The following is a 13,006-nucleotide window of genomic DNA, read 5'->3' as shown; positions in this document are numbered from 1 at the left end:
AGTGACTTCTGCAACACCGCCATTCCGAGATCTACGCGGGTTGGAAAAAACCTCAGACCTCATCGATGAGAATTATAGGTGATGCGTGTGGGAAGAATTGAATAAATGGAGACAATTAGGCTGGTGTGATCTAAGATAAGAGAAAGAGATGATGTACCCAGTACCTATACTACCTACAATGGAAATCAAGGTGTCTTATAATTAGAAAAAATGTTCGTATCAGGCCCGACCCTAAGGGGTGTCATGTGGGGCATTTGCCCAGGGCCCAGAGTTAAAAGGGGCCCAATCATCTAGGTTTTAATAAAAAAAAAATTAAAAACTAAATTAAAGCAACGGCTCCAAGTCCCAAGTCCCAACCTTCCTTTACCTTCTATTCCTTATTCTCCTTCTCTGACCAAAGTCCAAATTTAATAATCAATTTTCAATTTTTCAAAGTAAAAATTCACACACTGCCTCCGTGCCTTCCTTTTCTCGTCTGCAAGAGTCCAGTCGGCAGTCGTTGAGACAGTACTCAAGCTTCGTGCATCGTGCCTCCGCTGGATTGCTACTCGTCTGATTTCTTAGTCAGTTATCCTATTAAATTATCAATCAAGATGTTGTCACTCCATTATCTACTTTTCTATTTTTATGCCTTTCTTATAGAATGATCCATTGATTTGATTCCTAATTTCCTATTTCCTAGTGTTTTTATGTTTGATTTCTTAGTTGTATGACTGTATCTTGTTATTGTTGTACTGTTGTGTGCAATAATTGTGAAAATTGCAATAATGTTGCCTAAAAAACATTTATCCGGAAGTGAAAAAAGGAAAAGGAGAAAACTTGTTGAAGAGTTGAATAAATCACAACAAGGTGCTATTGACAAATTTCTTATTAGAAATGTGGATGTGGTTCATGAAAATTTAGATCACCCAAATGAAAATTTAGGTGACGATGTTGATGATAGTAATTTTGATGGTGAAAATGGTGATGTTGATAATAATAATAATAATAATAATAATAATAATAATAATAATAATAATAATAATAATAATAATAATAATAATAATAATAATAATAATAATAATAATAATAATAATAATAATAATAATAATAATAATAATAATAATAATAATAATAATAATAATAATAATAATAATAATAATAATAATAATAATAATAATAATAATAATAATAATAATGAAAATTTAGATCAGTCAGAGCCAACAATTCCTACTAATAATGACATCGATGGAGAAGAGACAATTCCTTCTATTGATATTTATGATCCTATAAATTGGACTAATCTTAGTAATAAGATAAGGGACTCTATAATTAAAAGGGGGCCTATAAGAGAATTGAATCTTGACTATCCATATGATGATAACAATAGGCATTTTAAATATGCTTATTTTTCTAGAAAGTTGAATCATGGTGAGATTAGTGATAGAAAATGGTTAATTTATTCTAAACATGCTGATAAAGTATTTTGTTTTTGTTGTAAGTTGTTCAAATCTATCAATAACAAAAGTTTGTTAGCAAATGATGGTTTAAGTGACTGGAAACATATTATTGACAGACTCAAGCATCATGAAAATAGTAATGAGCATATGAATAATATGTCTACTTGGAATGAAACGAGAATAAGGCTAGATAATAATGAAACAATTGATAAAAACTTGCTGGAAGATATAATGAAAGAGAAAGACCGATGGAGGCAAGTGTTAGTTAGAATATTTTCAGCTGTAAAATGTCTTGCCACTCATAATTTGGCTTTAAGAGGATCACATGAAAAACTATATCAAGATAGTAATGGTAATTTCTTAGGATTGATTGAAATGATTGCGGAGTTTGATGTAATAATGCAAGATCATGTTAGACGCATTCAAAATCGGGATATTCATCATCATTATCTTGGGCATAGAATTCAAAATGAATTGATTTCCCTTTTAGCTAATAATGTGAACTGTTCTATAATAAAGATTATCAAAGACGCAAAATATTTTTCAATAATTCTTGATTGTACCCCTGATATTGCTCATCAAGAGCAAATGACTCTTGTTGTACGATGTGTGAATATGTCGGCCAAAAAATTACAAATTGAGGAGTACTTTTTAGAGTTCTTGGAAGTGAATGATACATCAAGATTAGGACTTTTTAATGTATTACAAAATGTTTTAAAGTCCCTTGATCTGAATGTTCATGATATAAGGGGTCAAAGTTATGATAACGACTCCAATATGAAAGGGAAACATCAAGGTGTACAAAAGCTGTAACACCCCCATTTATTTAAGGGCCTGAACTAGGACTCCTCAGATAAAGAAGGGTGTTACCATCTCGGAAACCCGAGGCAGTAGATAACAAAGGGAAAGATAAACGATTTTTAAATTAAAAGTTTATAAATGTTTACAAATGAAATGGAACATGTCTTAAATCGGAAGTAAAGTCGATAACTAAACAAAAATAAAAGTGGGCTAGCTCTAAGTCGGGTGATCCATGCTCTCTCCCCCCAGCTCCCAATGTCTCAACAACTCATCAATCTGCTCCCCAATAAATGGATCATCACAGGCATACACGAATACACAGGGTCAACCGCGAGGTTGAGTAGGTAATACGATATATATAAAGAATGCAATGATATGTTCCTCCAAGTCCAAGTCCATCTCCATCACACACATCCCCGGAACGCCCAGCCATACCGATCCCCGGCAGACTATATCAATCGACCGTCGTCGATATACCGGCTAAATGGCCGAGGTCACCAGGCAAGTCTGCAGAACCCGCCTGGGCCTTAATCACAATAATCTCATCTCCTCCAACTCCAACTCCGATGCATATGAAATGTATGAGACGTATGAAACAATGATGCTCAACGAGATAAATAAGATAAACAGATATGTCATATAATCACCGAACATGCCAACTCTTTATAATCGTAAGAACTCAATCGGTGTATTCCCTACCTCGATCGATGCTATCAAATAGTCGGGTGCTCAGTAATATTCCACAACAAATTCGCCCTCTGAAAGATAAATAAATGATAAACAATTACTTAAACTATTCCCGTTCCCAAAATAGAAAGTTACTAAAAATAGAAACTTCTTAAAATGGAAAGTTTCCTTAAATGGAAACTTCCCTGATATAGTAGTTTTCCATTTTAACCAACCCGACTAAAAACCCGTCTCTAATTATTTAAATAACTCGGGAATTAAATTAAATAACTAATACGATAAATAAAAGATTAAACGAATTATACGACTAAGAAAAACCGAAACAAACATTGTACAATCCTAACAACCCGACTCCCACAACCCGTGACTTCACACTCGCCTAAACCCCTCACGCGCCGCCTGAACCACCACGACAACTACCAGGCCTGTTCCCCAGTTCGACCCAACCACCAACAACCAACCCCAACCTGGTCGACTGCCGCCGGCGAGTCGAACCAGGGTCGCAACACCGACACACCGCCCAGCAGGGGTTGCCGCCACCAACAGCCTCCCTTTGCAACCCTATAGCCACCACCGTCGTCAACATCCTCCTATGCTACCACCACCACTCTGCTCGCCGTCAAACCAAGCACACAAACGCCGTGGCGCCGCCGTTTCGACCTCCCCCGAGTCCACGGTGGCGCCACCCCAATCCTAATCACCAAAACCCGCCTGAAAACCCCTGTTTAAACCTGTTTGATTGTCTCTGTCGACAATGCCTCCTGCCGCCATTTCCACCGCCTAAAACCTACCTAACCGCCACCACTAGGGGCGACTCAAACCACCCAATACAAATTCTCCGACACCAACCACCCTTATCACCTCCCTGCGACACACGGTGACAACAACCACAACCCGACAAACTAAAAAAAAGAAAAGAAAAGGTGACTGCTTACCTAAACCACCACGTAAACCACCACCAAGGCCGCCTCACGGCGTCGACAACCACCCTATGCTCTTCCTTGCTGCGCCGTCAACCCCCACACTCACTCTCTCTCTCGATTTGCGTGAAGGTTGAGATTTGTGCCGCTGAAATGAGGGAGGCGGGTGAGGGAGTAGAGTTTTGTAGTGTTAGGGTAAAACTAGGTTAAAATTAGGTTAGATGGTAAATGGGTCATGGGTAAACGTGCCTGGGTAAATGGGTAAGTGTCATGGGTCAGCGTGGTTGGTAAAAGGACTAGCTAACGTGACTTCGTTCAGTTAAACCCGTCTCAACAAGTTTACGAATAACTCAATCTTACGATATCAATACGACTAAACAATTAACTCGACTCAAATAGTAATATAAAATACGGAGTATTACAGTCTTCCCCCCTTAAAATGAACTTCGTCCCGAAGTTCGCTCATCTATCAAACCTCCAAGCATCACCGTGGGTACCAAAACAGATTTTCTAGTATAAGAACTCATGAACTTAGGCCCATAAAACAAAATGTTACATTCTACCCTCCTAAAAAGAAAGTTACGTCCCGGAACTTACCTCATGCAAACAGGTGTGGATAGCTTTCCCTCATGGAAGCCTCAGTCTCCCATGTAGCTTCCTCAACATTGTGGTTAGTCCACAAGACTTTCACCAAAGCTGTCTCTCCATTCCTGGTCTTCCTCACTTTCCTGTCCAAAATCTCCTTAGGTGTCTCCAAATAGGACAACTGCTCATCCACCTCGATCACCTCAGGACTCAACACATGTGATGGATCGCTCAAGTACCTCCGCAACTGGGAAACATGAAAGACATTGTGAACCCTGGTTAAAGCTGGTGGCAAAGCTAAACGGTATGCCACCTCTCCAACTCTGTCCAAAATCTCATAAGGTCCGATGAATTTCTGACTCAGCTTCCCTCGCTTCCCGAACCTCATAGCTCCCTTCATCAGCGACACTTTGAGTAGTACCTTCTCTCCCACCTCGAAAGAAATGTCACTTCTCCTAGTGTCGATAGCTCTCTTCTGTCATCCGGGAAGCTCTCATCTTTTGCCTAATAATTTGTACTGTTCAACCATCTCCCGAATCATCTCGGCCCCAAAACGACAAATCGGATCGATCATCCCAACACACAGGACTCCTGCATTTCCTACCATAGAGTGCCTCGAAGGGTGCCATCCCAATGCTAGCATGATAACTGTTGTTGTAAGAAAACTCGATCAACCCCCTCCCTCCCAAGATCCGCCAAACTCTAGAACACAAGCTCTCAACATATCCTCGAGGGTCCAATAGTCCTCTCTCGTCCGACCGTCGGTAGCAGGATGAAAAGCGGTGCTCATCTTCAATTGAGTATCCATCAATGACTGCAATTCCTGCCAGAACTTGGATAGAAACCTGGAATCTCTGTCGGAGACGATATCTTTAGGCACACCATGCAACTTTACCACGTACTGAACATAAGCCTTAGCCAACTCAGCCTTACTCCAAGTATCATTCATGGGAATAAAGTGAGCTGACTTGGTCAACCTGTCGACGATCACCCAAATCATGTTGTTACCTCATTTGAGTCCGAGGCAACCCGACGATGAAGTCCATGGATATACTCTCCCACTTCCACTCTGTCACATCTAGCAGCTGAACTTTCCCCTGCGGTCTCTTGTGTTCACCCTTCACTTTCTGGCATGTCAAACATCGAGACACGAACTCAGCAACTTCCTTCTTCAAATTAGGCCACCAAAATGTCTTCTCGAGGTCCTTGTATAACTTATCCCCTCCAGGATGTACAGAATAAGGAGTAGCATGTGCCTCAGTAAGAATTTTCTTCTTCAGTTCCTCGTTAGCTGGCACACACCACCTCTGTCCAAACCTCAAGCTCCCATCTGAATGAATACTGAATTTAGAGTAAGGTTACAGACTGCTGCTCTCTACCGCATTGCGCCATTTCTGAATTCTAGCATCCTCTTTCTGTAGCTCTCGAATCTCCTCGTACAACTCCGGCTCAACTGTCATATCCCCAATGGTCTCACCTCGCCGGATCATGCAAATCCCCATCTTCCTTAGCTCACCAAGCATCCTCACCCTGGATCTGGCACTGATCAGGGCATGGATAGACTTCCGACTCAAAGCATCGGCTACGACATTCGCTTTCCCTTCATGATAGAGTAAGTCCATGTCATAGTCGCCAATCAACTCGATCCATCTCCTCTGTCTCATGTTCAGCTCCTTCTGGGTATAGATATACTTCAGGCTCTTGTGATCAGAAAATACCTTGAAGGTCGCTCCATAGAGATAATGTCGCCACAACTTGAGAGCAAACACCACGGCTCCCAACTCTAGATCATGGGTAGGGTAGTTCTCCTCATAGGTCTTCAATTGTCGCGAAGCGTAAGCGATTACCTTCCCGTTCTGCATCAACACACACCTCAACCCCTTCTTGGAAGCATCAGTATACACTTCGAAGTTATCATTCCCATCCGGCAAAGCAAGGATAGGAGCTGTGGTTAGGCGCTCTTTAAGTGTCAAGAAAGCCTTCTCACAACTCTCATCCCAAACAAACATGTTCTCTTTCCTCATTAGCGATGCCAAAGGTTTTGCTATCTTCGAAAAGTCTTTGACAAACCTCCTGTAATATCCGACTAGTCCCAAGAAGCTTCGAATTTCGCCCACATTCTTTGGGCTCTGTCATCTAGTCACAACCTCGATCTTGCTAGGATCCACTGACACCCCCTCTTTGGAAATCACATGCCCCAGAAAGGCAACTTTCTTCAACCAGAACTCGCACTTACTCAATTTGGCATACAACTGATTTTCTGCCAAAGTTCTCAACACTATCCTCAGATGTTCCTCGTGCTCTTCCTCATTCTTGGAGTAAACCAATATATCATCAATGAATACAACCACGAACTTGTCCAGATAAGGACTGAACACCCAATTCATTAGGTCCATAAACACAGCTGGCGCATTGGTCAATCCGAAGGGCATGACCACGAACTCATAGTGTCCATATCTAGTTCTGAATGCAGTCTTAGGAATATCTTCGTTCTTTATCCTCAGTTGATGATAACCCGACCTCAGATCAATCTTCGAGAACACTCCAGCCCCACTCAATTGGTCAAACAAATCATCGATCCTTGGCAATGGATATCGGTTCTTGATAGTCACATTATTCAACTCTCGGTAATCCACACACGACCTCAAACTTCCATCCTTTTTCTTGACAAAAGGACAGTGCTCCCAAGGTGAAACACTTGGTCGAATATAACCCTTCTCAGCCAATTCATCCAATTGCTTCTTCAATTCTTCCATCTCTTTCGGTCCCATACGGTATGGTGGTTTAGAAATAGGTCCAGCCTCCGCTTTAGATCAATGGAAAAGTCAACGTCGCGCTTAGGTGGTAGCCCGGGAATCTCTTCCAAAATACCCCCTCAAAGTCTCTCACCACAGGTATGTCGAAATCCTAGGGGTCTCGGACTCTCTATCCCACATCCGACACAAGATCAATGGTCTCCCTTCCTCGGACTCGATTTGAGGGTGTTTACGAGATAAATTTGACTTTGGGTTTGACCACAGTATCCCTTGTAGGTTACTCTGACTCCCTTAGGTCCTCTCAATGATATTTTCTTTTGGTAACAGTCAATGAAAGCTTTGTACTTTCCCAACCAATCCATCCCTAGAATCACCTCGAAACCACCCAATGGAAACTCCATAAGGTCACAGTGAAAGACAACCTCCCCAATCTGAATAGGTACGCTAGTATAGATTCTATCACAAGACACAGACTCTCCCGAGGGTACTATAACAGAATCAACGACTCTATCATAAGCAGTAAGGTTCAAGGCTCTAACATGCTCCCTAGATATGAATGAATGTGTGGCACCGGAATCGAATAACACGAATGTGGGTTTAGAGTTGACAAGAAATGTACCAGTCACGACATGGGCATCCTCCTTTGCTGCTTCCTTCCCCATGGCAAAGAGCTTGCCACTGGACTTAGCTCCAGACTGACTCGATGAAACGGTATTGGGTTGCTTGTTCCCCTCGTTCTGGTTCCTCTGGAAGTTACCCCCATTGGCTGGTTTTGTCTTGCTACGGTTCGATAGTTGTTGTAGCTTCCTTGATAATCATTACTTGCCCCGATCGGCACCCCTCCATAGCCAGTGTTAGAAGTACGGTAGTTGTTGTACCCTGATCCTGCTGTCCGAGATCCACTGAACCCAGATGTAGGTGTCCGGAAACCCCCAAATTGGTTTCCTCCAGAACTTCGACACTCCCATTTCTTGTGCCCCAATTTCCCACAGCCAAAACAAGTGACCCTGGACGCATTACCTCCAATACTAGCACCTCTGTAACGGCCTCCACTTTGATTCCTCATTCCCCCAGGAGCACTATTGGTGGAGTATCCACCGAACTTGCCTGAATTCAGCTTCTTGGCCCCAGTATTATCACTGACAGTTTCCGGCTTCCTCTTCTCAGCTTTTTCTTTCTTATCCTCCTTGATCTGCTCGGAGAGCCTCTCAGCAGCACCAGCCCTCAGGTAGATGTCCTGAACGGTGGTAGGTGGAGCTGCCGTGAGCCTCTTCTTGATATCCACCGTCAGTCCCCTCTCAAACCTCATAGCCAGCATGGTCTCGTTCTTAGCAAATTCATCGATATATGAAGCCAACAGTCGGAACTTCCTATGGTATGTGTACACCATCATGTCCTCTGTCATCTTAAATGTATCGAACTCCTCCCTTAGCTTAGCTTTCCTGAACTCTGGCATGAACTGGTCCGTCAGTATCACTTGAAATTCCAACCAAGACACGTATCCTTCCTCAATATCCCTAGCAACATGTCGGATCTCCGCCTTGTTCCTAGTCCACCATTCCCCAGCTGTGGACCTGAGGTAGTGGGCAGCCTGGTCTACTTGAAGCTCTTCAGGACAAGCTATCAGCTCGAATAGGTTGGTGAACTCCCGACACCAATCTCCCAGCAAGTGAGGTTCCCCCTCTCCAGTGAAAATGGTAGGGTTATGCCTCGCCACTATAGTACTCATCTTAGCAGGGTCAATTCTTTTGGCCTTTAGGGCCTCATTCTCAGCTAGTAGCTGGTCTAACTCTGCCTGAGTGATGTTTACAGCCGTTTTCCTTCTTGGAGGCATGACTACAAGAGAATTTTAGGAATTAGCTGCAACACGAAATCACCTTGGCAACTCTAGCCAATTCTATCACTTCTTACCCTACTTGTCTACCAAGCATGGTTTAGGGATCATATAACCGCATATCACTAGACATAGTCTTCTAACACAAACTTTATAGAGATATAAGTATGAATCAACTTTAAAACATGCAAAGTATTATGCCAGAACCTCCCATCAACTCTTTTATGCAACAATTAATATATCAATCATTTAACACTTTAGGCACCGATATATGAATTCATACTCAACATCATGCAGCTTCTCTACCCTTTCTCTCATTTACACTCAGGGTTCCCGGATCAAACTGAGAGGGCCAATGGTTCGGTGTGAGGGGGCCCCTAACTCATCCCTTACCTTTAGTGTGTTCCTAACAGTTCTATCCCGGGGTTCATTTTATTTCGACTCTTCCTATGTTCATTGGATTCATTGGTTTAGTCCTGAGGATCGTTCGCTCTGATACCACTTTGTAACACCCCCATTTATTTAAGGGCCTGAACTAGGACTCCTCAGATAAAGAAGGGTGTTACCATCTCGGAAACCCGAGGCAGTAGATAACAAAGGGAAAGATAAACAGTACTTTAAATTAAAAGTTTATAATGTTTACAAATCGAAATGGAACATGTCTTAAATCGGAAGTAAAGTCCGATAACTAAACGAAATAAAAGTGGGCTAGCTCTAAGTCGGGTGATCCATGCTCTCTCCCCGCCACTCCCAATGTCTCAACAACTTTGTCAATCGCTCCCAATAAATGGATCATCACGGATATACACGAATACACAGGGTCAACCGCGAGGTTGAGTAGGTAATACGATATATATAAAGAATGCAATGATATGTTCCTCCAAGTCCATCTCCATCACACATATCCCCGGAACGCCCAGCCATACCGATCCCCGGCAGACTATATCAATCGACCGTCGTCGATATACCACTAAATGGCGAGGTCACCAGGGCAAGTCTGCGAGAACCCGCCCGGGCCTTAATCACAATAATCTCATCTCCTCCAACTCCAACTCCGATGCATATGAAATGTATGAGACGTATGAAACAATGATGCTCAACGAGATAAATAAGATAAACAGATATGTCATATAATCACCGAACATGCCAACTCTTTATAATCGTAAGAACTCAATCAGTGTATTCCTCTACCTCAGTACTGCAGTCAAATAGTCGGGTGCTCAGTAATATTCCACAACAAATTCGCCCTCTGAAAGATAAATAAATGATAAACAATTACTTAAACTATTCCCGTTCCCAAAATAGAAAGTTACTAAAAATAGAAACTTCTTAAAATGGAAAGTTTCCTTAAATGGAAACTTCCCTGATATAGTAGTTTTCCATTTTAACCAACCCGACTAAAAACCCGTCTCTAATTATTTAAATAACTCGGGAATTAAATTAAATAACTAATACGATAAATAAAAGATTAAACGAATTATACGATTAAGAAAAACCGAAACAAACATTGTACAATCCTAACAACCCGACTCCCACAACCCGTGACTTCACACTCGCCCAAACCCCTCACGCGCCCCCGAACCACCACGACAACCACCAGGCTGTTCCCGCCGACCCAACCACCAACAACCAACCCCAACCTGGTCGACTGCCGCCGGCGAGTCAAACAAGGCTGCCAACCGCCCCGACACACCGCCCCAGCAGGGGTTGCCGCCACCAACAGCCTCCCTTTGCAACCCTATAGCCACCACCGTCGTCAACATCCTCCTATGCTACCACCACCACTCGCTCGCCGTCAAACCAAGCACACACGCCGTGGCGCCGCTGTTCGACCTCCCCGAGTCCACGGTGGCGCCACCCCAATTCTAACCATCTAAACCCGCCCGAAAACCCCTGTTTAAACCCGTTTGATTGTCTCTGTCGACAATGCCTCCTTCCGCCATTTCCACCGCCTAAAACCTACCAAACCGCCACCACTAGGGGCGACTCAAACCACCCAATACAAATTCCCCGACACCAACCACCCTTATCACCTCCCTGCGACACACGGTGACAACAACCACAACCCGACAAACTAAAAAAAAGAAAAGAAAAGGTGACTGCTTACCTAAACCACCACGTAAACCACCACCAAGGCCGCCTCACAGCGTCGACAACCACCCTATGCTCTTCCTTGCTGCGCCGTTAACCCCCACACTCACTCTCTCTCTCTCTCGATTTGCGTGAAGGTTGAGATTTGTGCCGCTGAAATGAGGGAGGCGGGTGAGGGAGTAGAGTTTTGTAGTGTTAGGGTAAAATTAGGTTAAAATTAGGTTAGATGGTAAATGGGTCATGGGTAAACGTGCCTGGGTAAATGGGTAAGTGTCATGGGTCAGCGTGGTTGGTAAAAGGACTAGCTAACGTGACTTCGTTCAGTTAAACCCGTCTCAACAAGTTTACGAATAACTCGATCTTATGATATCAATACGACTAAACAATTAACTCGACTCAAATAGTAATATAAAATACGGAGTATTACAAAAGCGTCTACTAGAAGTAAATCCAAGCGCATTATATATGCCTTGTGCTTGTCATAGTTTGAATCTTGCTCTTAGTGACATGGCATATTCTTGCATTAGAGCTACTTCATTTTTTGGAATTGTTCAACACTTGTATACTTTGTTTTCTAGTTCTACAAAAAGATGGAAAATTTTGCTTGCTAATGTCCCTGAACTTACTTTAAAATGTTTATCTAATACTCGTTGGGAGAGTCGAATTAAAAGTGTTAAAGCTATTAGATTTCAAACTCCACAATTAAGATTGGCTTTGTCTATTTTATATGATTCTTGTGTTAATGATGCAAAGTCAAAGAGTGAGGCTGAGTCTTTGTATAATGCACTTGGGAGTTTTGAGTTCTTGCTTGGTATAGTTATTTGGTATGATATTTTGTTTGTTATAAATATGGTAAGCAAGAAATTGCAATCTAAGTCTATGTGTGTTGACATCACCATAGAACAAGTCCAAGGTATATTGTCATATTTTGAAAAGTTTAGAGATGAAGGATTCACTTCTAGTATGAACATTGCTAAAAGTATTGCACTTGAGATGGATGTAGAGCCTACACTTCCGACAAAGCGTCGTGTTATTAGAAAAAGACATTTTGATGAAACTAATCAAGACGATGAACAAAATAAGTCTCCTGAAGAGTTATTTAAACATGAGTATTTTTTTGTTGTTGTTGATATGGCTATTACTTCTTTAAAAACTAGATTTGAGCAATTAAAAACTTTTGAAAGTATTTTCGGATTTTTGTTTGATTCAAACAAGTTAAAGTCATTAGATGAAAATGAATTAAGAGGACGTTGTATTACTTTTCACTCTACTTACACGTCCGACGTTGATTTAAATGATCTTTACTCTGAATTGAAAGTGATACAATCTACCTTGCCAAATAAACTAATGTCGGCTACTGAAATTCTTGAGTTTGTTATAAGTGCAGATTGTTATCCTAATGCTTCAATCTCTTATAAATTTTTTTTAACAGTTCCCGTGACAGTGGCTTCCGCGGAAAGAAGTTTTTCAAAGTTGAAATTGATCAAAACCTACTTGAGGTCATCAATGTCACAAGAACGGTTGAATGGTCTTGCAATTTTGTCAATCGAGAAGGAGCTTTTGAAAGACATTGATGTTGATGTAATCATCAATGATTTTGCATCTCAGAATGCTCATAGAACCCGTTTTCTACGATAGAAATATTATGGTATGTTTTAATTTTTTTTTATTGTACATTGTATTTTTTATAAAGGGGCCCCGATTCTTAATTTTGCCTAGGATCCCGAATATTCCAGGACCGGGCCTGGTTCGTATATGTGAATTAGTGTACCTACATGGTGAATTTGTGTTTGTTAGCTTATAATGGTGTGGGAATCAATGACGACTTTAGAGGAAAAGGGTAGATTTGTTGACCACATTTTACCAGCAACATAAGTATGGAAATGAGATGGT

The 13,006-nt window shown here is 41.8% G+C and overlaps 1 protein-coding gene across 1 annotated transcript; it reads left to right on the top strand.

Moving 5' to 3' along the window:
* Nucleotides 1-767: 767 nt before the first annotated feature.
* Nucleotides 768-12,756, top strand: LOC141618388 (uncharacterized). Its single transcript, XM_074435486.1, has 5 exons — nucleotides 768-963; nucleotides 1,189-1,699; nucleotides 1,757-1,937; nucleotides 2,160-2,235; nucleotides 11,535-12,756. The coding sequence occupies exons 1-5, from the start codon at nucleotides 768-770 to the stop codon at nucleotides 12,749-12,751; spliced, it is 2,181 nt and encodes a 726-aa protein (XP_074291587.1). The 3' UTR covers nucleotides 12,752-12,756.
* Nucleotides 12,757-13,006: the final 250 nt, after the last annotated feature.

The sequence above is a fragment of the Silene latifolia genome, chromosome X (assembly GCF_048544455.1).
Source record: "Silene latifolia isolate original U9 population chromosome X, ASM4854445v1, whole genome shotgun sequence".
Taxonomy (NCBI): domain Eukaryota; kingdom Viridiplantae; phylum Streptophyta; class Magnoliopsida; order Caryophyllales; family Caryophyllaceae; genus Silene; species Silene latifolia.
Note: the sequence above shows the minus strand (reverse complement) of the source record. Positions and strands in the feature narration are given on the sequence as shown.

Coding starts and splice junctions, on each gene's coding strand:
- LOC141618388 (XM_074435486.1), top strand. CDS start 768: ATGTTGCCTAAAAAACATTTATCCGGAAGTGAAAAAAGGAAAAGGAGA. Junction 964..1,188: donor TAATTTTGATGGTGAAAATG/GTGATGTTGATA, acceptor ATGAAAATTTAG/ATCAGTCAGAGCCAACAATT. Junction 1,938..2,159: donor TTTCCCTTTTAGCTAATAAT/GTGAACTGTTCT, acceptor AATGTTTTAAAG/TCCCTTGATCTGAATGTTCA.